Here is a 26,632-nt window from a genome sequence, read left to right as displayed (position 1 = left end):
TTTTCTGTATAATTTCTAGTGTTAAATGCCATCAATTTGTTGTAGTCATATATCTAGTCTGTAGGTGTAATTTTTTTGTATTCAGAGAGATTTGAGATGAAGGGAGTACGTGCCTAACCAAGGAGGAGCACAGTAGACACCACTGCATAATGGCACCAGTCACTCCGTGCTTTGACCAGACCAGGTTGGATGGGGCTTTGAGCAACCTAGTCTAGTGGAAGGTGTCCCTGCCCATGGCAGGGGGGCTGGAACCGGATGATCTTTAAGGTCCCTTCCAATCCAAACCATTCTATGATTCTATGATGATTGGAAAAAATAGTCCATGCTGCTGGAGTTAAAACCTGGATCATGATGCACATGCGTAGGAGGAACAAATTGCAGCAAAGCAAACTACCTTAATTCTGACATATTTTCTTAACTTTTGAGTGCTTGACCTTGCAACTTTAATGTTCTTTTGAGAAGAATTTGTAGGTTGTTTTAGTTCATCATACATAATATTAACTCAGTATATGCAGTTCAGTGAGTTTCTTATGAATGCACTGTATTACATTTTAATCTGTCTCCTGAATGAGCTATACTTCTCTGCATTTGTAATGACATGAAAAGGACTGGTTTTACTTGACTTTACTTTTATAAAATGTTTGCCAATAATTTATTCCACCTGTGGAATGCATTTAATCCATACCATCATTAAACCATTTTAGATGAGCTGTGCTTTTGAAAACATACTACAATTTTCTTTCACCTGACTTTTAATGAAAAATACCTTTTTAATAAAGCTGTCTCACCACAGTAATTCTAGACAGTGGCAAATCTTAAATTTCTCAAGCTGCTTTAATCAATAAAGTTATCACCAGTCGTTTCCCTTGATAACTGCTTCTTACCGAGACCCTGACTTTGCCTTCTGCTGCTGAGATGTTTTCAACCCGCACTTAGAATAGGAGGAACTCCCCAAAGTCCAATTTTCATTTTAACCTTTCCTCAATGGCCTAGAAATAACAGATTGCCGGTATTACTTTAATAGATTGGAAATTTAAACCTCTTAGAGGTAACCAGACCTATCTTACGATTCAGTAATATGACAAAGAATAACACATCTTAAAGGTTACTGAAATGCCTAATTCATGTGTTTTAAGGCAGCTGTAACAGTGGATGATTTTTACAGCTTTACAATAAAACCTAAATAATGTTAAGGTTCCGGTAGTTTTATATAATCATAAAAAGTTCTCTCTGTAGCAAATTGTCCTGCTTTAATGGGAGTTATGACAGGTCATACTGGAGTGCATAAACTACTGGTAGTTAACCAATTCCCATTTCTGCCACCTGCAAGTCTCAGGTGGGAGTTAGTGGCGCATGAGAGCAGAGGGAGGTCACCCCGAGAGGGGCACGTGCCGTGCTGGCATCCCCTCCCTGCTCACCGGCCACGACGGGGGAAGGTTTTCCATGTCAGATAGAAGAGTTAAGTGCCTAAGTGAAGCTTCAAGCAAGTCCTGCTGAAAGCTTATGGAAACCTGGCTGGCCCTGCAGCCTTTGGAAATCTGCCCTGGAGGTTTAATGTATTTCTTTGTTTCACCTGCGTTGTTGTACACTTTCTCCCAGATCAGAGGCCACGTGTGACGCCCTTTGTGTGTTTGATGTTTGCACAGCCAGTAGTTCCGAGATAGAAACATAATTAACAATAATATGGGATCATATAATATATCATATTAACAACAATATGGGCCAAGGAGAATAGGGAGAAAAGTAAATGCATCGTATTTCTTGTGTAAAGAAGTTTAATACATTAATCAAGATTTTGTATGTAAGCTTTATTTCCTCATGTCCCTGGCACATTTAGCTTGATTAAGGTTATTAAGCCTGTAGCAAAAATCTGTTTAGGCATAAATATGTTTGACTGTAGAAGCATTCACTGTGTTAAATATTCTGTTGAAGTTAGCACACTTCCTTTTGTGCATCTCTCTGCATCTTCTGTAGACTTCAGCCTCTGAAATATTGTACCTGAGCTTGTCCTAGTAAACACTGCATTGCAACACAAGCATGGCTAGGTAGTACAGAAATTGTCTTTCTGCCTCATTCATTTTCTTACTCCATGATTCTTTTCCTGATAAAACCTTTTTCTGTGATTTTAGTGAATACTAAAACTCTGTTTGCAGGGAAAAGATACGCAAGGTTCCCATTCACCACCCTACCAGCATCTCTGAAAGCTTATTAGTGTTGGCTGCTTCTGTGGGTAAAAGGAGTCAGTCCCCACCTCCATTCAGCTCTGGGTCTGTGGCCCTGATGACACTGGTAGGATTGCTGACCGTGATGGTGATCTCTGTGCCACAGACGTTTGTCCAGTGGGGATTATATTGTGCCTTCCCACCCCCAAATTCTTGGAGGTCATGTTCATCTCCTCTGTTATCACTGCCCATCTGGGTTGAGTTTGATGGGGGCTCTTCAAGAGCAGTGGTTTCACTCTGCTTTGGCACACGTGTGCTTTATTTACTGCATGTGTACAACCACACACACCATCTCTCACCAGCCATATGGTTTAGGAAAATATAAATGACTCCCATCTTAATTCTTTGATGATTTGTTTTAAAACCAGGGAGACTGACTCACTGCATTTTTGCCCTTCTTTTTAGTAAATATTTAGCCAATCTAAGAAAAGTAACTTCCGCAGAATAATTGAACAGATTAATGGTGTGATCCCTGTGTAAAATGTGAACACGAATGGGGATCTTTTAATTCTTGCTTTCAGTGGGTATGTGACCTTTCAGTTTTATATCTTTCTTTCTGTTCTTACCATATTGCAGTCAGAGAGGAAGTTAAACCCAGGTTTGACAGGTAGAGTTTTTTTATTTCCCTTGACAGTGCACCTTTTGACCTCTATCTTCTTGCCAATGATTTTTTAAATCCTAAATGATTTGGGAATAATTGCTCCTCCTTTAGTGATTATTGCCCTTCACCGATAGTAAATCTGTGAAATCCCTGGGGGCCGGAGTACATTTTTGTATGCGTATGCCACAAGCTGGCCCGGACAGGCATCGCTGCTCATCTGCAGCTGCACTTGCAGAGCTGCTGGGCATCTTGCAGGAAAACTTACCTGGATGGGGTAAAATAACAGCCCTGACGAACAAGCGAGGGCTTGGTGGGCTGCTCCACTCTGCCCTTTCCTGTTTTCAGAGGAAATTCATTTTTAGGGTTTTGAGAACCCAGGACTGAAATTGGGTTTAATTCAGGAATCTCATCCTGAATGTCTGGGTTCAGGCTGAGCAAGGGTGTGGAGGTGGCAGAGGGCAGGTCTGCTCCTGGGGTCCCCCCTGCAGCTGTTCCCTGTCTGCCTTGGGGAGGTGTTGGAAGGAATTTTATAAGAAGAGGGGATTATAAACTGTTAAAGCCAGTGGTTGAGAATGATTAAATATCTCAAAGCAGCTTGGGGGGAAATTGGTAATGGTGGTTGGCTGGGAGCAGTGTTGCCAGGTTCTTTGCAGCTCTGCAGGTAACAGTGGGATTATTGTGTTTTCTCATCTGTGTATACATGCTTTATTTATTAATTACTTAAAACTAGCCCATCATTTTCTCCCCATTTCATACTGGATTGCTTGTTTGGAGGAGCGGTAAGGAAAGGTGAACTATCTACAAGGAAGGCATCTTATTAGGAACACACGCGTTTGCATGAGCAGAGTGGATAAGGTAAACAGTCCAATAATGAAAGGGTAGAAAAGACTGAGCCCTCTATCGTCTGGTGGCTTTGAAGCGGTTTGTGAGCAGAGAGCTGGAAAGGCAGAGCTACCTGTCCCGAAGCCTGCTGCTGCTCCTTCTCTGTGGGCATGTTCTCTCCAGCTCTGACCCTTTTGTCACAAGTCCTTATGTTTTTCTGCTCCTTAAAGGAGCTCTCAAAGCCTAGCCACAGCAGTGATTCTTCTAGGCAGAATGAAGCACGGGTGGGCATGTATAAACTGTTTCAAAATAAACTACTTCAGTGTGGTACCAGCCAAATGAGCCTTGACTTGAGAGGGCATCCTATTATATCCCATCACCTGAGGGAAGATGATCATCCCTCACGTGAACAGTATTAAAAAACAACATGGAAGATAGACTGGGCTGGTAACTAGTCTATATAATCTTGCACACCGCACCTGATGTGTTACTCAGAAGAGGATTTAGTTTTTATCAGCTGAAGCTGTTCCAGATATACGTGTTGATAGCTCAGTTTGGTTTATGAATGCTCTCAGAAAATCTGTTCATTTGCAGCTTTAGGTATATCCTGAGATTTCCTTTACATGCTATGTAATAAGTGGGAGAAGATTCTGTTGTAATTAGATTATTAATAAAAATAGCTCTGGAGCTTTAGTATTTTTAGACTTCTTCAATATGTATGATTTAGTCCTGCCCAGCAGACTGCTTACAGAGTGGGAACCAAAGTGTGGGTGACATAGAAGATGAACTGGCTCTTATATGGTTGCATGCTATGTAAAAAAGACATGCTTCCATGTGAAGGCAAAGGAAGAAGAGGATTTTATATTAGATAGAACTGGTAACTGGAATGGCTCCTGCAACACAGACTTTCTGTATGGTTTTGACCTTAAAGCTGCAGCCAGCTGTATGAAAAGACTCAGCATTCCTGTAGATCGCTGCTTCTGGAGAAGCCAATCCCTGCTTCTGCCGTGTGCACCTCATTCCCATGACCTCTCTGACAAGGGCCTATTTATCAGTTCTCCACAGATGGAAAAATGCTGGGTTGGCTTTCTGTGTGTGCCCAGCAGAGTCTCCCTTGGTGCTGCTCTCAGTAACCCATCTAAGGCAATCCTGGTGCCCTTGCAAACACGCCTTTAACCTCCCAAGCCCACATGTGGGACAAGGACCCGTCATGACAGACCCTAGAAAAAGCTCAAACCACACAAAATATAAGGGCAATTTCTTTAGTAAGAAAAGAAATGCTTTGCATAGGGACTCCATGTATCTGATGTGCAGATGTGAAAATAATCAAAAGTACTTGGAAGGAATGGGAATTCAGGCAGGAATTTCTAGAGTTGCAAGGTGCCACTTTTGGGAAAGCCTGGCAGTTATGTTTATGAAGCAGGAGGCTGAGTCAACAAGGTGAAGATCAAGTGGCTAAAGATGCAACTAATTAATGTATTTTAGACAAAATTCAACTTTGATACAGAAGGTGCAAAAGCACACTTTAAAATTGGATAGATAAACTAGATTACATATTTTCAAAGCTGGTGTGTTTCCCCAGTTTTAGGTGCTGCCTCTGTTCTTTTCAGAGTAATCCAGAATGCCTTTGGAAGGTTGAAAGCTGATTTTTTGCTTATTAATTGAAGATTACTGTTTTGTGTATATGCTGGGTTTTGTTGAAACTATAAAATGAGCCCCCCCAACTAGTTTTAAATTTGAAGAATAAAATAAATGTAATAAATTTTAATGCAGGATGGTAATAAGCACTTGAAATTTTGAAGGTGCAGTTGTTAATGAGAAAGACCTCTTGGTTGATAAGCTTCAATTTAACAAAGATCTTTCTTTGTTAAAGATAGGAACTCTGAAGTGAGCATGCATGCTACATGTTTTCATCAGACACAGCCAGAAGGTCTTTCCTCAGTTACATTTTTTTTTGGTAATCTACTCAATTGAGTTTATTAGTATTTGCATGTACTTAAGCTGACTGTAACGCAAACTGTGCTAGGCCTGTACATATCATATCACATTGTGCAAAAATAATAAATTAGATTTTACAGTGATTTTCCAAATTTCTGTATCAACCTGAGCAGGGGTTGGGATCAAGCTCTGCGAAGTTACACATCTCAGTGATCACAAGCTTAAGCTTTTGACTGGCTTTTAGAATACCAATTTTAAGGAAATGCTTAAAAAGTTAAGCTTAATTTAAACTGCATGGAGCATAACGTCAGTGCAGCATTAGGAACAGAATAGGACTAACTTAATAAAATTGAGCATTTTCTTTGAACTGTGCCAAATCACTTTGATTTTTGTGATTGATTACAAATTGGAGAGATGTGTACTGCACTAGCACATTGCTCGACGAGCTATAGCATGAATTACATTCAAGGTAGGATGACTTTTAATCAATACGATGACAATATTATCTTGTTTAATTTGTCTGATGGCAGTATTAAACATCAAATCAAGCTGTTTGTTATGTCGAAGGAGTGTGACGTATGGCAGAAATAAAATTCACCTGACGCCAGTTTTTCTGTATTTCATTGCTTTGACAGGCCATCATGATTGGAGATGATATTGTGAATGATGTAGGAGGTGCCCAGCGGTGCGGTATGAGAGCTCTGCAAGTGCGGACAGGGAAGTACAGGTCAGTGTACACTCTGCGCCCTGTGCTCCATGGGGGCAATCGTGGAAAGAGGGGAAGTAACCGTAGGTAATGATTTTTGTATTTACCTTTCTGCCAAATGACACTGCACTCTGATTTCCTTACAACACATTAATTTCTGAAAGAAAAGGAGTTACAGTTTGGAACCTGGTACACATTCAAAGCGAATGCACAAGACCAGATTTTTTCCATGCCTTTTCCAGATCATTTTCCGTTGGTGGCACAAATTTGCTGTCAATGTACACTTGCATTTGTTGTCTGAACAAACACCTCCTTGTGCAGCAGTTAGGCTTGGGTGGATGATGACATTTTCATTTGCAAAACACAATTTGGGAAAACACTGTGTGTATGAAAGTGGCAGGAAGGGGAAGACGTGTTGTCTTTGATCTTTTAAAGAAATATTTTCTGTTAAATTACTGCTATAATTTTTTCATCACAGTACACAGAACTGGTGCGTTTCTTGGGTTTTGCTTATTTTATTTTTTTTGCTGCTGCGTGAAAGTGTTGTACACTTGATATAAGACGTGTCTGAAACTTCTAGCAGGGTTAAGATTATAAAATTAGACTGACGACTCAGTGATCTCTGTGGGTCATATCTCACAGCTTTATGAAGGACTCCATATGTCTGCTATTTCCTCCAGACATGTATTCAGCACTGAGATGTCTGAAATGTGAGAGCTGTTTCTCTACTTGTTTTACCGGAGAGCAGGCTTCTGCAGGCTCACTCATCTCTTTCAAATGACCCCTCAAGTCCTTCTCCAGGCAGGTGTCTCCATGATCTTGTGCTTTCATTGACCCAAGAGCTACCTCCCTGCAGCTGCTGGTAGGAGACCTGAGCGGAGTTATAAACAGGGCATGGTCCAGGGTTGGCTGGTAGAAAATGAAGCCATCACGCGATGCTCAGGCCAGGTCGGGTTTGAGGTCAGCTCAAGGTGACTCTCCAAATGCAGTGCAGACATCAGTCCCTACATTTAAAGTTTGGATTCCATAACGCTCAAAATCTCCTCTTAACCATAACCATGCCTCTTTGTAGTATGACCATCTGTCATTTGACATAGTTTATATTTTTACAGTTTTTCTTGCTTTTCAAACACTTTGGGAGGGATGCAGCAACTGAGAATGGTTCTTGCCATAGACTATCTGAAAAGTTATTTTGTTAGTTTTCTAGTCAATCTGTTTCTCAATTTTCCTTTTAGTTTGTGTAAGGTGAGAAAATAATACCCAGTGCCTTAATTCTAATGGACCAGTAAGTGATGGTTTCTGAGAAAAAAAAGACAGATACAAGTGTATTGTATTTTGTGTATTTTTGCATCTCTAAGATAGTACACCTCAAAATCAGTTATCTATCGGAATAAAGCTCAAAAAATCCAAAAGATTAAAAAAGTAAGTATATAGTTCGTGCTGTTGGGATTATTTGTCTGTAATCTGTGTAATCCCATTAATTTCCTAAAGGAGAAAATGAGGATTCAATGGTTGATTTTACCCTGATATTAATGGGATTGCTTTGTGAATCCACATTTTATTGTCACACAGATACAGGTGTCAGTGAAGGAGGTACCTTTGCTACTGAACAAGTATCTCCTGTGACGTACTTTGCCTATCATAAAATATGCCACAGGTGATGCTGCATCCAAACTGTTCAGGCGACTGACATAAACTGTATATACACACACATAAATATGTATAATCCTATGCTGGGAAAACATTTTCTTGTATCAAGTTTGAGTCATGATTTCACAGCTGAAAGGGAGTCATCAGCTGTTCTAGATGGGGAAAAAAGATTGTTTTCCATTGTTACGTTTCCTGTTTCAATGTGTGGTTGCTGTTGTCTGAAATCATGTACTATTGTATGGCAGTGAAATACAGATGAGTGTCTTTCTAAACTGAGCATGTGGTGCCAGTCCTGTTGTTAGCAATTGCGAGCAAAATGAAATAGCTCTTGTTTGCCAAGAGAGGTCAGAGATGTATGTATTTTTAAGAGTGACTGATTTAGTATACATGGAAAATCAAAACACATGGTGAGTATTGAGAGAGATGGAAAAAAACAAGTGCATGAAAGCTGATGGGCAAGATAAATAAAAAATAACAGAAAATTTAATTATTTTATGGTGGGTTTAGTTTAAAGTCTGATATATAAGGTTAGGCATAGGTCCTCTCTTTCACTTGTATAGTAGTTCTTGCTGACACAGAACTGTGTGCTACACCCAAGTACCTCTGGATGGCACCGTTAGTACATTCACTTCAGTATTAGCCACTGCTTCAGAACCTCCCCAGAATCTAAGGCTGTTTCTGCAAAAGTGTCAAGCACAAAGGCATCAGGGTTTTGCTGTAGCTGCTGAGTGTTGGTGTGGTGGGATTTCCACAGATCTCAGTTATGAGAGTCTTGCAGCTCAGGACATAAGTGATCACCCCAGCTGAGTTCTCTCTGTGTTTCTACAGCTGTGAGTATTTTTTTCCATTTCCACCACCACAACGGTGTCTCACTTCAGCAAAACGGAAGCAGAGCTGATTCGAGAATAAGATGAAAAATAACAGAGGAACTATCCCGAGGAATTGTTGTAGGTGCATTTCACAGCATACTGCTGGATACATGGAAATTACATTATTTGCACAAGTTATCCAGGTGAAGGCATTTTGCATGTTGTTCGGGAGGTCCAGGGGATTCTATTTTACCCCTCCATCCTCACCTAAATGCTGTCCCCGACCGGCAGACATTGTCACCTCCGGTGCACAAATGTGCATCGGGGCAGCTCTCCTTGTTTCAGGGGTCAATGCAGTTCACGTGAACGTGTTTGAGATCTGTTGCCCACCAAAAGGTAACGCACCGTAGCACAAAAGACGACATGTGAGCCAAGGCTTACTCTACTGTTTATTGTATTTCAAAGGGACTACGGCGATCACATGCAGATCGCAGGCTGCAGAGCAGCTCAGTGCATCTCACTTGCTTTAATAAGCCAGAAAAAAAAGTCCCCTTTGGCCCTGAAAGCCTTTTATGGAAAGAATCGGTTGAGCTGCTGCTGTGCAGAGGTCTCAGCAGTAGATAGGGGTGGACAGGTCTTCCGCGGGGCGGGCAGCCTCCAGCCGGGTGCAGGAAGCTGACTTCAGCCTGCAGCGTTGCCGGAGCCTTTCTCCGTGGTGGTGTTTGTGCCGTGTTGCTCAGTGACGGTGGTGACGGGTGCCAGCTCCCTGCTGAACTGAGGAACTGGTTTTGTGAATGTGGGGTAGTGGGGGTGGTTGGCTTGGCAGGCGAGTCGAGGTCCGGAGGAGAAGCAGAAGGGGTACGCGGGGAGAGCCGGCGTAGCCCTGGGGCTGCCTTCCTGCCTGGGCTCCCACCCTCCTGGCCTCTGCAAGGTCTTCTTCAGGGTTGGCTACTCCCAGGGTGAGATTCAAAGGGTGGATTATGGTGCTGCACAAACATTCAGTTTTACACCACCTTGAATGGAGGTCCTGAAAGCTAGCTCCTTTGTCTTGCTTCTTTTGGATCTTTAAAGTTTAATAAAATTTGTGCAGCCAGTTTCCTTTAGTATGACAAACTTTGCATGTTACTTACTCCTGCATCTATAGTTATCTTCTCCTCTAAAGCACTTAATCCTCCAGCAGGACTTAGTCTCAGGTGTTGAGCTCTTTCTCAGTAGCCAAACCAGGCATAGCATAGATTAGTCCATGAAATGCAGTAAATTCTAGCTGCGACATGGAGTAAAATTTCTGTTGGTGCAAGTCTGGGCAATAGTGGGAAGGTGTAGGGATAAGATGGTGTTTTGAGTTGACCTCAGCCAACACGGTTCTCTGACATGGGGAGAGTAGTTGGGTTGGCCAAGTATAGCCTTTCTCAGGTGTAAAATCCAAATGCAAAGGGTCAGTCCGGTCTGCAGGTTTGTCCACTCTCAGTTTGTTCCATCTACAGGACAGATGAGGTCATTGCTGCAGACTCTCGTGTGCCGAGAGAAGAAGCTGGTGTTAGGTTTTTCAGCATTGGGAAATCTGACGCTAATTACAAAGTTTCTGTGCACACCTGCATGGAGGCCCTTCATAGCCAACATCTCTCCCATCTGGGGAAGAACATGTAGTTGTCTTCCCGCACAGGGTATGTGCTAATTTCACTTGCAGCTAATTGGCCTTGACATCAAACCAATATTTTCCACAATAACTATTGATTCTGCAATGCTGCGTAATATCCTCGTTCCTCTTTGTAGCGTGCAAGTTAGAGCAGAGAAAAATTACTTTGAGGCTTTTCCAACTGTTTCCCTGTAAAATCGGAAACAGCTTTCAGGTGCGTCAATGCGTCAAATTGCAGGTGGTTCTTGGCAGGGTGGAAGAATTACTTATCCCTTTCTCCTTGTTGTTATTTACAGGTCTTGATTTGTAAGTAAAGAACTTTACATCACTGGCGTGCGGTGGTAGCCAGGAATATTCATGGCAGTGGTACCCACGGCCCCTGCTCGCCCGTGGGCTCCAAAATGATTTCAGAGTCTGGCAGTATGGGTTCATCCCCTCCCAGTGCCCACGTGAGGTTTTCTTCATTTGATTCGGGATTTATCTCACGGCCACGGCTGATACTGCAGCATTCCTGAGCTGCCTCATTACACACGTAAGGGATACCCCAGGGATGGAGGATGAAAGGATCGAGGCCCGTGAGAGCTATCACCTCTCTCCAGCTCTGCCACTGTTCTCCAGGAGAACTGGGTCAAGTTACTTCATGTTGCTGTTCTTCAGTTTCCCCACTTTATAATTATCCTCTGAGAATAATTATCCCGACTTTCTTAATAAAGTGGCTTGTGATCTGTTCCTCTTATCAGATTGAAGAAAACGTACAGAATTTGTACAGATTTGTAGGAAATCAGCTTGCCAGAAGAAAAATCCAGACATGATCAAGACAAAAGTTGTAACAGAGGAAAAGTCTTTTAGGCTGCCATCGTCAGCTGATTAAGGGTTGAGAAAAACAGGGTGGGTCATTACAATAACTAAGTGAAGTTATAAAATTATTCTTAAAAAAAAAGATTTCCACCCATAGATAAATTCACAGCTGTCACTGTATTAGTAAATGAAAGCTCATGACACCTTTTGCAAAGAAATAGTCACATCTTACTGCTCTGCAGAGAAGCAGCATCCCTCCACCCTCACTTTCTTGCTCACTGCATTACTAACCACAGCCAAGATGAACAATTTTATTAGTTTGTTCACATCTCCTGGGTCTTGATGGAGCATACCAGAAGTGCGTAATGAGAACGAACAGACAGAGGCACTCCCTTTGTGCTGAAACAGAACCAGAGGCGTTTTGATGGCCTCACACTCCTGATAATTAAGTCTGTTTCAAGTATTAAATGGAAAGACTTCCAACCCATATTTACACTGTATAAAGGTGTATTATAATTCCTGTTAGTTAATGTCTTAAGCAATGTTTATGAAAACCTAGTGTCAGCAAGTCATTTTTCGTTTTATCATGATAACTGATTGCAGTCAATCCTAAGGCATAGTCCTATTGACCATTTATTGCACATTCAAATCACAGTTTGCTCCATCCATGTGAGGATCTTCACATGTGTTTATCAATTTCTTGACCACGATTTTGTTACCGTAAGCTTTGTAGAGGAAGTTCAGAGTAAATACTGCAGTGCCTCAGCATATGCATACTCATCTGATGACAGCCTTAAATTTTCCCAGTACATTCAAGTGTCCAGACACAGAAATTACAGTTTTAGTATCTGAGGCTTTAGGAATGAGTGGCCTATGAGAAGGTTTAAGTTCTTGCTGCTGTAGTATGGTGTTATAATCTAGCTATCCAATTTTCAGCGTAGGGCATAGCCAGTCACAGTGCAAAATAACAAATTGCATTGGAAATACTTCATTGTTGAATTACGAGTGATGAACTTGGGAAGCAGAAGATTTTACCCTCTGAAAAAAAAAAAAAAGAATCATCTTTTGTATATGTTGAGTATTTCTGTTTCCTTAACTGAACATAGGCAAGTGTTTACTTTCCAGTAAAGTTACTGTTTGATATTAGAAATACCAGTTGGTCCCTTTCAACTGAACTATTCTATTCTGTTCTAGTCTATTCCAAATGCAGATTATACCTAAGCTAAAACACACCTGAAAAGAGCAAGGGGGAACAGAAAGTTCTGCTACATTGTAGCTAATGTGTAATTTAATTATCTTCGGTCTAAAAGAGAAATGGGAGTTTTGGGGTTTTTTTTTATTAGCGGGTTAATTTATTCGTTGGTACCATAATAAAACTCAAGGAAGCAGAGCATGCTCAGGACGTAGCCATGTTAGGTGCTGTATGTATGCTCATGTGCTGTTCTGAAAAAATTAGTCTGAATATCAGAAAAGAGATCAGTCTGTGATGAGAGTAGGGGCAAGGATAAATAAGGGAGGAATGTATCAGGTCAGTGAGGAAATGCAATATTACACAGCAGTCTTGCCAGCTCTGCTTTCTACCTGTCTAATGACTGACTTTTCCTTAGCAGTCCTACTCTAATCAGCTGTTACATCTCAAACTCTTATGAAAGGAAGCAATTAGCATTTTGCAAATCAAGATGGTAGTGACCGCATCAGCCTGTGCTGCAGTTTTGCTTCCCCTTCTTGCTTCACATCCACACAACGCATGCAGTAGCAGAGGCAGCTGCCTTAAAGGTTTCTATTTCTCCTCTTCTGAAGTTGATAAATAAAGGACTGAAAGAGAAGGAGGTGGTACCAGCATCTGCTACTAGAAGCAAGAGGCAGTGGGACCTGGGAGGGCACGTGGCTCAGGTGGGCTTGATGTATGGGGCTAAACCACTCCCAGACCCTCTCAGAAAAGCATCCAAAGATAATGGCCACTTTGCTTTCATTCTCTTTTGCTCTGGTGCCTCGATGTCTTGGTAGCACACGCTCTGTCAGCCTGGGCTGGCAGCTATCCTCTACCCAACGTGGCCATGTACACTTACGCATCTGCGTGAGTAACACCAGAGCCCTTGGCAGCTGCTTGTCTAATGCATTTGCGCTTCTTTCCTTCCCGCAGATACATAATTCATGAGCTGAGGTGGTGGCGGCAGGACTGCCTGAAAGGAGGCAGCTCGGGGACTTTCCAAGGTTTCTGTAGAGTGTGTTCACCCCTGCACAGCACCCGCTGTCACTGCAGACACCCGTGGCCTCCCCCAAGCTGCTGTCCGAGGGGACCCCCAGCCTCCCTCCCTGGTACGAGCAGTCTTTGAGACAGGACAGGGAGCAGGTCCGTGCTTATTTTTATCTTTAGGGGCCTTTTCTCAGCACGAGTGTAAGGCTGCAGTAGAAAAATTCCACAGCGAAGCAGTCGTGGGAGCTGGCCGAGCGCAGCAGTGTTTCTCAACACTTGTCACTTGCAGAATGCTGAGCTGTATTAGCTTGTTCAACATTTGACAGCAATGATGAATACCATACCAATTGCTAACTACTTTATTTCTGTAAAAATGCTAATGAGCATGTTGAAATGTGCTGCAGAAATGGCAGAGCTGGGACAGCTGCACAATTGTGGTTTCACTAGAGATTTCTTTTTTTAAAAACACAGGTTCCTCTTCTCTGCATTTTTTTTTCCCCTAGTTAAATGTCATCCCAGCTCGCTTGGTGTGTGGAGTCCTCTCAGTGAGCAGCACAGGGAGCGTGGCAGAAGTGGAGACTGCTCTGATTGATAAAACCAAAGCCGGGTGTTGTTTTCAAAGGTAGAGAGAAGCAAACAAGAGAGAGGCAGGCCAAGTCAGCTGCTGATGTAACTCCCTTGGAGCAAATGGTTCAGTATCTGAAATTTAATCTGGCTTGGGCTCTTGCTCACAATGTAAACATGCTTGGGAGCCGTGGTGCTGGAGCAGTACCTTGTGCTGGCACCCTGCAAGCACAAAACAACCGAGTATTCATGCTTCAACACTGTTCTGTGTGGCCAGCGGATGCTGGATGGTCACCTGCAGGCTTATCTAGTGACATTTGTTTTTTCCTCTAAGAGTGGGTTTAACCAACAAACCCGGAGTGGCTGCTTAGTCCCTGGTGTTGTTTTCTGCTCTTAAGATGCAGAGCAGGGCCCTGCGTTTGTATCGCCGTCTGCTTGGGCACACAGCCATGCAGTTGTAGGGTGAGCCGGGTGCTCAGAGGTGGGGTGTGCTCACAGGACCACCAGCCGTTGCGGCTGGTCCCAGAGCCATGCTGGGGTCCCTGCTGCAGTCATGTGGCTTTTCCAGCAGCCGCAGGGGTGACGGAGACGGGTGTTTGTTGAGGTGCATGGGAGAGAGGCTGCCAGCCTGCTCAGGCCAAGGGAGCAGCCGCAAGACACGGGGACTGCTGCCCTTCCAGCTGCTTCTGCTGGGCTCGGGCTGGTGGCTGGTTTTCATCCCCTTCGGGAGGCGTGATGAGACTTGCCCGGTGTTAAAAATAAAGTACCCGGCAGTGCCAGCTTTAGGTCTTCTGCAAGTGCTGGGAAACTGATGGCTCAATACGTGAGTGCTCATGTACTGAAGCAGGAGTAAGAGCGTAATGTGAGAAAAGGGGTTTTGGTGAAGAGGAGTGCTCCCCTGCCGCCGCCAGCGCCAGGCAGTGCTCTTCTCTGGGGATGAAGACGGCTTGCAGCTGGCGCTGGGACATGACTCACGTTCACACTTTGCCCTGAAACGATTACGATTGTTACTTGCCTGTGGTTTTCAGTCATTGTCAACAGCGTATACGGTTACACCTCAGCCCTGCGCGCTCACAGGTTGCCGAAAGATGAGCTCATTCAGCACGCGGGGCCGGTGCTGTTGCATGGGGTCTGCGTCCTGTGTCGAGTCTTTAAACTCGAGCCATCGACCTCCCTAAAAACAGTGGTGGGCCTCGGGGCCATGGGGAGCAGGGCTGGGGAGCCCTGGCTGGTCACCAGCTGCAGCCGCTGCACGCGCTGTCGCTCTTCGTATCAACCTGCAGCTCATCTCAAAAGCTTTTTCCTTTCCTTCTTAACTCCACTCTGACCGAGTCTAAAATGGCCCCACATGATCAGCTGGGTCTAATGCTCTGCTAAATGCTGCTCCCAGTCCGTAGGCCCATTCCCGTGTGAATATAATTTCTGTGGCACCTTCAGGGGCTCGCTGCGGTCATTCTGGAGTGTGATCTTGGCCATGTTTCTTGCATGTTACTTATGCCAGTGTATGCTTTTATTTCACAGCTCCGGTTGCTTTTCCGTTCCCAGTCGCGCTCTGAGTACCTTCTGAGGTGTGCGGGGAGGAGAGGGTGTCAGGTTTGCCCTTCCAGCTTCCACTCCCTCCCAACCCGTGGTAACCGCTGTCAGTCTACACATGAGCAGAGTTACACAGTCTGTCCCTAGGTGGGAAGCTTGGCCGTGCAATGCATGTCACTGTAGCGTTGCAGACGGTGGCTGCGCTCCTGCAGAAAGAAGGGCTGTGAGACATCCTGCCCTGTTTCTGACAGCAGCAGAGCAAACACCTGAGCTCGTCCCCCAGGTTGCCTTTGCAGAGAGAGCTGGGCACCTGTAGGTCTAAGTCCTGTCATCCTAAAGCAGGTCAGGCGCATTATGTGCCACAAGCATCTGTTGCTCTGCATGGCCTGTAAGGACAGCTCGCTGGGGCGTGGGTGGCTGGACGTGCTTTGGGAAGCTTCCTCTGCCCCCTGCCCAGGCTGGGCTTGGTTAGGACCAGCTCTACCCGCAGCAGCACATCACTTGCTTAAATGACCAAGGCACAAAATAGGCATTGGCTGATCAGCGTGTTGCAAGTAGGGAAATTAATGCAAAGAGTTATTTCGTCGCCAACGAGAATTTGGGGACGAGTGGGGAGGCACGGCCGGGTGATGGAGTTAGCAGAGCTGGGCGGGTGGGTGGGTGTTAGCTCACAGGCTGTGGGCTGCATAATACCCTGCGCTTTGCATGCTGCAGCCTCCGGGCCCTTCTTCCCCGTCCCCCTCCCCATCCCCTGGGACGCTGCCAGTTCCCAGTTTGTACTGGAGGGGACGTGTTTCTCACCATGCAAATTTCCAGCGGGCTACATGGGGGAGGACGCAGCCAGCAGTGCTCCACAGTGCCAGATCAAATTCAGACCCTGGTTTTGGATGTACAGTTGCAGTTTGTGGAGGGTGGGAGGGAGCTTGAAGTGGTTTTCATCTTGGCGTGAACTGCTGGAGCACCGTGCCGAGCAAAGCAGCTGCCGCCTGCCTTTAAAAGGGGCTCCTGTGCTGCAGAGCCCCTTCACCTGCCACAAAGCCAAGCTTTGTTCAAACCTCAGCAGGCGTTTGCAGCTGAATAACATGAACTGTTCAGCTCGGCTGTTGGCTGCATGACACTGAAATAAGGCCTAAAAATAGGAGGATGTCTGACCCTGAAGTGAAGGATTGTCACTCGTAACCCAGCCTGGCGCCCGCCCAGGGTGACATCATCTGGAGGGGAAGTTGGAAAAGCTTCCAAAGACACAGCTTTCCACACAGGAGTGCTAAACGCGTGTGTCAACGGATAATCAGGCAGCATGTTTGCTGTGGCCATGAATTAGGGGAAGGAGGGAATGGGGAAGAAAAGACCTGAAGACCGAGGAGAAGGATTGGTGCTGCATGTCGGGAAAGGGGTTTGGGAGCGTTGTCTGTGAATAACTTGAAGGGAGATGATAGGAGCAAAAAAGGTCCCATTCAGGCAGAGCCTGTCCCATAAATATGACAGTTTTGTTTCCTTTTAGGTGTGCTAAAAGCTACAGTCAAGGTTCTGACCATACCACCCAGTGATATCTGGTGATATTAGTCACGGTTGTGGTTTGGGTCTGCATGATTTAGATTTGCAAGTGCATGGATACTGCTCATGGTGGCCATGGAAGCATCCGAGATGGCCAGGTACTGAATGACCTCCCTTGGTTTCAGCTCTCTGATACTTGAAAGTAGTTTTGCCCAGGCTAACCTTCAGAGATTTGATCCAAGTCTGTGCTCAAGTAGCATGGATGACCTTGCTGTTGTTCTAAATCCAAATTGCTTGAACCCAGTTCTTCATATTTCTGTGCTAAGCTTCTTTGTCTTCTTTAAAAATGATAGTGTGTAAAAAATGCAGTAGGCAGTTTTCCTCTGAAACTTGACATCCTTTTCTCTCTGGATGCTGCCAGGCAACTCCTGTGCTCATCCTCTAACGAGGACACCTTTACCTTGGTGTTGGTGAGTGCACGCTGGAATTCGTAGCTCTTTTCAGATGGTGAGAGCTAAGTGTGATATTTAGACAGGGTGTCTCCATTATCTATTTTCCTTCTGCCTTTTAAATTCTCATTACATATTTATAATGCTGTTATAGCAAAGATGCCTAAAGCACAACCGTGGGCAGTGTTTGGTCTTTGAGTCCCAAATGAAGCTGAAAAAACTGCTGTTGCTATGTAAACACTATGTCAAGAGCTGATTTCATGCATACTGCTGGGCATTTTTAGCCAACAATGATAACGAAAAGAGGGGAAGAGTTTTACCATATCAATGTCTAATCTAATATGAAACCAATTGATTTGGTTGGAGACTGAGAAGAGTGTTCGGGCATGCCAGCCCTTCTTGGGGTTTTCATGCTCTTAGATCATCACAGCAGTGAAACTCTTCCTACAGACAAGCCGGTTTATAGACATCTGCCACAGCAACAGGCACAGACGAACTGCTTTTCACTTCATCAGCCTTTGGGTAGGATTTGTGTGACTAAGCATGAGGATATTTCTGGTTGTCTGCTGGGAAATGACCAGGCTGCGGTCACAAAGGTGTTTCATTGGCATCGACTGAGCCCATGGAAGGCAGGGTCAGTAATTGACTTCCCGTACTAGGGTTAAGTATTTGGCCCAGAGGGGGCTTGGACAGTTTTCCCATGTTTTACCCATTTTTTTATGTGAAAGCTTGCAGCTTTTGTGACTGAGAGATGGATCTCTGTTTGCAACTAGACTGTGAAACTTCTTAGCTTTTGATTCCGGATACTTTTTATTAAGTACAGCCTAACTGTGTGAAAGGCAGTGACCTAAACCTAAACAGCTGGAATAAATCTCATGTACGCCAGCGGTGAATGCCAGTCCCACTGTAGGTCAGCTCTTCCATTACAGACCCGTCGTTTCGCGCGGCATTAATGGAGCTGACATAAATGAAAGTGAAGCACACACTAGAAGAGCTGGCTTTTATTCTTGCAGACGGAGCTCTTTATTTTTCCTTGCCGGTTGAGATGTTCTAGCAAACACTCGACTTCCTTGTCATCTTTAAACTATGTAGAGAGGTGGGGAGTTGGCTTTTACCAAAGCAAATGGATTTTGCTTTGAAAAGTCCCTTCCTGCAGTTTTTGGCATGACTGATCACCCTTCTCTCAACAGTCCCTGAGCTGCATGATACAGTAGTTTTTTACAAAGCTGTATTTTTATGCACATAAGTTTTTAAAGCTGCATCTCTTTGAAAACACATCCCTAGCGGGCTCAGGGGCTGTGAGACGTGGCCAGAGGTGCTGGCGGACACACAATGATGACCAGTGCTGCTGCACGTAGCACAAGTTGTCAAATAACATTCAGATAAAAATACTACCTGTTAAAAGACCGTTACAGCATGAATTCAACCATATTGTACATTTGCTCTGAGAAGCAGTCCTTAATGAAACGCTCACATCCCCTTCCCCGTGCTGAATCCTCATCTCCCCATTGCACAGAGCAGACACAGCCTTGAATGTGCCGGGACTTACAGAGCAACTTTTTCCCCTCGCCAGTCACTGGTTTCCACATGGCTTTTTCTATTGTGTCTTTCTGGCAGTTAAATACAAGCATTAATGCATTTATTTCTGGAGCAGAGCTTTGAGATCCTGCCTTAACTGTGCACGCAGGGACGAGAGGCAGAGAGGTTAAAACTAACGCTGGCCAAAGGGTCAATTGCTCGCATGCTTAGTTTGAAAGTACTTGAGCATTACATGTAAACATATGTTGGAAACGCCGTTTGCGGCCACCGCGGGGGCATCTGTGTGGGCTCAGCCCTTCTGCAGATGGGCTCCCAGCTGGCCCCGGGCAGGCGCTCGGAAAATCACAGTGCCCAGAGGAAAGCCTGGGCATCACAGAGGAACGGCACGGCTGGGCAGAGGGAGAATACGCTCCTCTGCAGGGCGGCATTGACCTCTTTCATCTCAAAAGCACCTCTGTCTCCCTTCATCAGGCGTCAGAGGTGCCGGTCTCCTTTGGGCTGGCTCACACAGGCTCTGCTGAGGTTGCTCTTCCCTCTGTCCTGGTTCCTGTTAGTGGTTAGTGGAGTGAAAGGACAGGTTTTGGCTGAGGACTCAGGCCAACTCCTGTCCGTACAAAGCGGGTACAAAGACCTCAGCTGAAAGGAAAAAAAAAAAAAACCTGTCTGCATTTAAATCAGCCTAATTAAAGTGGCTTTTTCCAGGAGCTGGCAGGCACGCTGCAGTTGCCTGCCCAAAGTGATTTGTGCAATTACCATCTTTTGTGTTTGGTGGGGTTTTTTCTTACTGCGCTCGTTTATGGAACATTGCTCAGGGAAGAACACCTATGTGTAATATGTTATTTTAAGTTTAGAAATAGGGGGCTGTATTCTCACCTGCTATAAGGAGTGGAGTAAATCGGCAGAGCTCTGCTGATTTACACCTGCTGGTACTCTGGCCCACTGGGTGCCTGGAAATAGCTTAGCAAGTGTAAAAGAAAAAAATGGTTTCTCCATCCATCTGGAACACATTGCATACATCAGGGGAAGGAGAGGCATTTGTGAGAGCGAACGCTTCATTTATCAGTGTACGAGCTATTGAAAAGACTGGATGTAGCCTGGATAATTATAACCAAGATCAGTCTTCTTGGAATGGAAAAGTAACGACAATCCTAATTTTACCAAATCCTCTGAAATTTACTGTCTATTTATTTAACACCCTGGGCCCTTTCCTGTGGCAGAGGATCGGATAGATTTATGAAGGTGCAGTTTAGTAATCTAAATACTTATACTTACGAGCTCATCTGCATGGCCCGTGGGCTGCTCTGGTTATTTTCACTGTCACTGCTTGGAGGCCGTGGGAACCGGGAATGCAGACGGAAGCACAGGGAGGCACAGACCAAAAATCAGCCGGAGTCAGTCGAAACACTCTTCTTCCACTTGCTCTGCAGGCGAGAAGTACCTGGCCTTTGGAGGCAGCTTTAGCTGTTGGTGCTGTTGGGAAGGGAAGGGAACAAAGGTCCTTCCATCTCCTCTTCAGGAGCTGCCTATTTTTTCTCTTTCCAGCATTATCTTGTGTATTTTTTCCTGCATGTAAAGAGAGGCAATATGTATTCAGAAATTCCCTGTGCAGGGAAGGTCCTAGTAGCGAGTCTATGTTTGAATTGGAGAGCTGACTGCAGTTTCTCTGTGACAAGCCATGGATATCATCTGTCCATCCTAGAGCCTTATCGAAACTGAAAACCTCTGCTAGAAGCAGGAATAGCAGCACAAGAAGGAAAATCCCTTTGGGACAATACGGGCTTTGTTAAAAAAGAGAGGTTATCCAGAATCTGACAAAACGAAGGCAGGCAAAGGAGCAGAGCTATGGGCCTGGAAGTCCTTTTGCTACGGTCATTTAATATTCGAGGAAAATGCCTGGACTGGGGTTTAATAATTGTTGCTGGTCTTTTCTGTAGCAAGTTCGTAATTACAAGGCCTGTCTGCATTTGTGGGTTTATGAGCTGTGCTGCCTTTTGGCTGAATATTTACTCTTTTCTTACCATGAAAGTGTCTTTTTCAGTCCAGCATGCCTTGCAGGAGTTGAAACACATAGCCTTGATTTCCCCTTCAATTCTAAAGCACTGTGGGATTGTAGAGTTGCTATAAGCACACACAAAACCCCAAACAACAAACCTTGAAAGATGAAAATAATGGTCCAAAGAAGACAGAAGGAAAATTTTCTTTGACTCCTTCCGAGTCAGGGTTTTAGTCCAAGGGGTTTGGTAGCACTGTAAGCCTTTGTGCTTCAAGACACAAGCCAAGTTCTCACTAATAAAATTCAAAAGGCAATTTTCCTTCAGGGCACAAATTCTAATATAAAATCTCCTACATTTTCCTAAACCACTGTCAGAAACTGGCCACTGTTGAAAGTGGAATACACAATTAGATCAGTCTGCCTGTCTGAACTGGCGTGGTGGCTCTCGCATGCTTCGCCTTCCTATATGAACACGCAGGAGGGGTGTGTTGTCACCGGTACTGCTGCTTCGTCACTGGGAGGGCTGCAAGCTCCAGATGGGTTGGGTGATCAGGGAAGCAGGAGGGGAAGAGGCTTTGAACATTTTTTTAGGGGTGTATCGGGAAGCCTCAGTGCCCTGGTTGCCAAAGCAGTATCTTTGCAGTCCCATGCTCCCAGCTCCCGTGCTGCCATCCCCACCTGCCCCTTGCCTTGGTGGCTGACTCACATTTTTGCATACACGCAAGTCCTGAAGAGTTCGGGTAAAGTGTTGAATGGTGTGGGATTGGTGGTTTATTAGGGAACATCAGTGCTTTTTAGCCTGGGAGCTGCAAAACGGTTGGCCTAAGCAAAACAAAGGAAGAAATCTTTGCATGTGCTTGAGAAAATGGTGGGACAGCAACACAAAATGAACCCTCCCCCATCCATCCAGAACAGAGCTAGTATCCTTAGTGCCAGCTCTGTTCCACATTCAACCTTTTGTAGGCAGGCCGTTGAACGTGAGAGCCAACAGCCGCTCCAAGTGTTAGGAAATCAAAGCGACTTCCTGAGGTCTTTGTATCTCACCGCTTTCCTGCTGCAGTGTGGGCAAAAATTATACAAGTGGGTTATCTGACAGTGGGAAGCAGGTTTAGGAGTGGCTTCTGGCTCGTGCTGCCAGCTGTGCAGCAGCTCCGGTGCAGCTGTAGACGAGGGAGCGTGCCATCTGTACGTGGCAGCCTCAGTGGGCTGGAGAGCCATGTGCAGGTCTGGTCCCTCTCCAGCTGAAGCTGGTGGGAGCCTTTCCCATCGCTCCTGAAGAGCTGAAAAAGGTCTTGCAACTCCCACGTGTATTGCTTTCTTCCTCTTTTTTTTTATTACTTTTAAAACATTGCACACCCCAGTCACAAGAGGCAGAGGCGTTCTTGAAATCCCGACCTGGGATTGCTTTCAGCTACAAAAAAAGCTGCGGCAATATTCTCCGCACCGCATCTCGGGAGAGTGTTTTCATGTCGTGTTTCTCAGAAGTTGCTCTAAGAGGCTCTTAGAAAGTTTTGGGAAGCGTGTTACAGGAGATGTTAAATAGGATGGTCACAGAGGGGGGGATGGAGTAACCTCCTTGTCTTCCGTCAGTGCCTTGGACCCTCCGTTACAGCTGCAGTGTACATTATTTAGCTCAAAATTGCTTCTTCTGGCACCCTCCTCCCACACACTTGTGTACTAATATGGCCATTCTCAAGGGCTTTGTCCCTGCCAAAGCACAGCCTGTTACCAAAAGAAAAAGACAATTAAGAGGAAGCAGTGGAGTTTGCCATATAAACGTTTAAAACTTACCCACGCTGAATAATAATGCAGAGCATCGTTTCATCCAGACAGATGCTTCCTGGATCGAAAGGAGCGACTGGATCTGATGGGAATGGATAAACAGCTTTGCAGCTCCCAGTTCCTGCAGCTCAGGTCCCTGGTGTCATCCCAGCGACTGTCTCTGGCCGTGGGTCACTGTGCTGTCATGCAGGGTGACTCTGTGTCAGGAGGCTCAAGGAGGGGGCTTCAGCAGCAGCCCAAATCCTGGTTGTTGAGGGGTCTAGATGGAGACTCTGTCCCGACCCCAGCATGGGTGCTCCTCCTGCCAGGTTCAGTAAGGGTGCACACAAGCACGTCGCCAGTGCCGGCAGCTCCAGCTGCCTCCCGACGCCGGCGTGCTGCTGGCTGCCTGCTCTTAGGCAGCGCCCAACATCGTACACCCTTGTCCTGGGGGGCAGAAATCACCTCTGGGTGGCTCTGGGCAAACCAGGGCAATTGAAAACGTCCCTCGGTCCCCTCTCTGATGCTGGCATTGTGCCCACTCATGCACTTCTTCTGCCCTCCTTCCTGGATCATCTGCTGCACGGGCTGAAGTTGCTGAGCAGGGACCTCGTTGCTGCTGATGGCTGAGCCGTTCCCGCGCAGTCCCCTTCGGATGGTGTGGGGACATCTTGCAGGCATCCTTTCCCAGGAAAAGCTAGGCACTTCTGAGCAGGATGCTGTAACCCCCAGTGCCTTGGTGATGGGCCGTGTTGGCCCTCCTGGCTTTATCCGAGGAATGAGGCTGTGTTGCAAGCTTGAGGTGTAGGGAAAGGTTTGGGGGAAAAGCAAACCGAACCACGACTGGGCTCTGGGGGTGAAGAGGGATCTGGGGCTGAAAGCGGAGTGCAGGACCAGCCCAGCCTGTGCTCCAGGGCCCCGCCACACTCCCAGCAAAACCCACACGCACAGCCAGGTGGGTTTTATCCAAGAGAGCCGTGCTCAAGGAAAAACATACAGAAAAGCTGCGGTGCTTGTTCCAGCTCACGTGCATCCGTGTTTTCTGAATGGAAAAGTCCACGGTCCTGTGAGACTGGCTGGAGAGAAACCCTATCTTTCAGCCCTCTGCAAGGGCACTGTGAACAGTGGAGACATGAAACAACTTATGTACGAGAGTAATTGGCAGTGTCCTTCTCACTTCTGCTTGACCTTTTCAGTGCTCTCTAACTTGTTTAACAGCCATTCCTCTTCTCCTCCAAGGCAGCCTGGCAGGCGACATTAACAGGACCAGCCACTAAAATGGCAGGAGGTGGCAAGAAACGAAAAGCAACTGAGAATGTTACTGTCTTGCCTGAGTATTTCTGTATTGGATGTGAGGGCTGCGGTACGTATTTGGCTGGGACTGGATCGAGCACAAACTGCATCCGTATTCAGTGCTGTCTCGGTGGGTTAGCAAACTAACTTGATCCCAGGTGGCCATCATCTGGAAAGTGGCTGATTGCCAAGTAAGTCCAGGAGCTGCTATCTTTATAGGAAACTCCTAGAAGATTGACTAGGCAGTAAAACAACAGTTTTCTATAGCAATTACTCTGCAGGGAATTTGGCCAGATCTCTGCGTTGCAAATGTATAGGATGTAGGCCTATAGAAACCCTTGAGAGTGCGGTAGAATTTAATCAATCCCATTTGTTTGTATGGAGAGTCAGCCCAGATCTCTGTGGCAGACGCCCAGGGAATGCTGGAGGCAGCTTAACCTGTTAAACTAAGATATGTGTGGCCCTGTGAAAAGAATACACCAAATTTGCCTTTTTTTCCCTCAGTCAACCCTTCCCCTTGCTGCACTCAGTCTTTGCTCATCCTTTCATTTTTCTCATTTTTTTTCTTTCTCTGTCTCTTTGCCCCAGATTCCTGTCTTTATTTATTTGTTTCTTTATTTATGTGTCTGCCTTGCTTGCTTCTTATGTTTCATTCTGTGCTGGGAGGCAAGAAGAGGCAATTGCATGTGACGGCGCTGTTCTGCAGCCCTGCTCGTTGTGGGTCCCTGCCGAAGCCTTGGACTGGGCAGGAGTAGGAACGTGCTGGGGATGCTGGTGGGCTCCCGCTGCTGCCCCGGGGACGCTGTGCCCTGCAATGTCCCTTCGGGAGCATGTGGCAGAGAGCTGCCCTGCAGGCTGCAGAATGAGCCCCCCACCAGCAATGGGTGTCCTCTGTGGAGGTGGGTCCTGGCTTTGGAGGTACACCAGTCACACAAATCCCAAATGAATTCCTAATGATCTGTGTTGTTTTAAGCATTTTTATTTCCAAATAAGTGACTTTCTCAGGCATGTTTATTATTCCCTTTGAAAACTCTCGGTTCTGCTATATGTGCAAGCTGTGCACAAGCAACAGTGATAAAAGAACAACCTATTGGCACGGTAATGCACAGGCCAGCTGGTTGGACTGTGTATTTATTGGACTGGAGATACAGGCAACATGGAAATATGAAGATATGCTGGCAGCTTAGGCTTCTCCTCTGTCTTGTTCGGCCTGCTGTCCTTACAAATAACAGGGAAGTTCTGCGTAATTACAGGAGATGCGACAAAAGTTTATTCCCTCGGTTTATCTGTTGTGAGTTTGCAGTTTGCAAACCAACCGCATGTTGTTTGCCATCACTTTTACTGCTTCCTCTGGGTAGCTAATTCTTTTCCTCTCTTTATTTTCTGGATCTTTTGTACAGCAAGAGGAAAGAGGACCTTTCCAAAGGCACAGCACTATGTGACTGTAAAACTGCAGGACAACTCGGGGCAGGGTATATACTCCCTGGAGTGGCCAGACTCTTACGGAGAAGACAGGCCACTGCCTGCAGAAAGCCACGTGGCTGTCGCTACGTTGTCAAGCTCTTTTCAGAAGACAGTGTGGGAGAAGTGTCCTTTATACTGAGATTGCTGTGCCTGCTTTCCAAGTCAATGCTGGCTCCACATCCAGAGCCAGCACATGCCATGTAGTTGGGACACTTGGCAGGGATTTCCTATCTGCGAATCGTAATTACTGGGACAGAAAAAAAAACAACCCTGGACCAGTCTTGGTCTTATCTGCTGGGATTCTTAAAGAAAAGGCACAAAAAACTCCAAATAATCCCTCCCCTCCCCCCTGGAGTTTAAATATGGTATTTAACACCTTCCTAAAATAGCTAGGACTCAAAAAAGCACCCCAGTGTTGTTTCTCTGTCTTGCAGAGTGTTTTCAATAAAGCATCCTCCAGTAATTTGGGTACTGCAGACAGTGCCGGGGCCGTTGTAGAGTGTGGCATCTGACTAGCATGTTAAGGGAGAAACAGCATCAGCATCAGAAGAATTGAAATGTGAAATAAGCAGATAAATGAGCCTTGCTTTTACTGTGATAAGCCTGTCTGGTGCACTGAAAAACAAGTGGGTGGAGAAAACCTAGTCGGTGCTGTGGAGTCACTTGACGAAGTTTGGTCAGTCCTCATGGGAAAATCTCAGGGATTTCAGACGTACCGTCCAAATCTTGCTTCTCTTGTCATTTACAGGCAACAGCCCAGCTTTGTCTGATTTCAGAGACTAGTACCTGCACTGGGCTGTAGCTGGAAGTCAAAGAAGCCTTTCCTCCCTTAAACGGCTGCTCTGTCCCTCCTCTCTGCTCCTAAGAGGACCCTAATCCCCTGTGGATTGAACCTTAGAGCCAGGGACTCCCTCTTTCTTGCCCTCCTTTCCCATGGCAGCACTCATTCCTTGGGCTCTGCCTTCCTGCCTGGTTTTTCCAGACATCTGCGTGCTCACAGGACCAGCACACCACATTTCTGGAAACGTCGGTTGCGCTCTTGGAAGTCCCGCTGCATCCGTGGATCCTGCGGAGCATCACTTGGGCAGCGCAGCCTTTCTGGGACTGCATCCCGCTTGCAAGCGTCCAATTCCCCATCGGAGAAAGCCATCATTTTTTGGTCT

General features: G+C 45.7%; 1 protein-coding gene across 2 annotated transcripts in view; it reads left to right on the top strand.

Moving 5' to 3' along the window:
- LOC115348505 (phospholysine phosphohistidine inorganic pyrophosphate phosphatase) overlaps positions 1-26,632 on the top strand; it is a 90,642-nt gene that overhangs the window by 22,439 nt on the left and 41,571 nt on the right. For both annotated transcript variants that reach the window (XR_003925836.1, XM_030031316.1), the window contains exon 6: positions 6,219-6,310. Coding sequence is in view for 1 of the 2 variants with exons in the window: in XM_030031316.1 (XP_029887176.1) it covers positions 6,219-6,310 (92 nt within the window). In the remaining variant the exon portion in view is untranslated. The remainder of the gene's footprint in view (positions 1-6,218; positions 6,311-26,632) is intronic.

This window comes from Aquila chrysaetos, chromosome 11, assembly GCF_900496995.4.
Source record: "Aquila chrysaetos chrysaetos chromosome 11, bAquChr1.4, whole genome shotgun sequence".
Classification (NCBI taxonomy): domain Eukaryota; kingdom Metazoa; phylum Chordata; class Aves; order Accipitriformes; family Accipitridae; genus Aquila; species Aquila chrysaetos.
The sequence above is the reverse complement of the archived record's forward strand: the minus strand, read 5'-3'. Positions and strand labels throughout refer to the sequence as shown.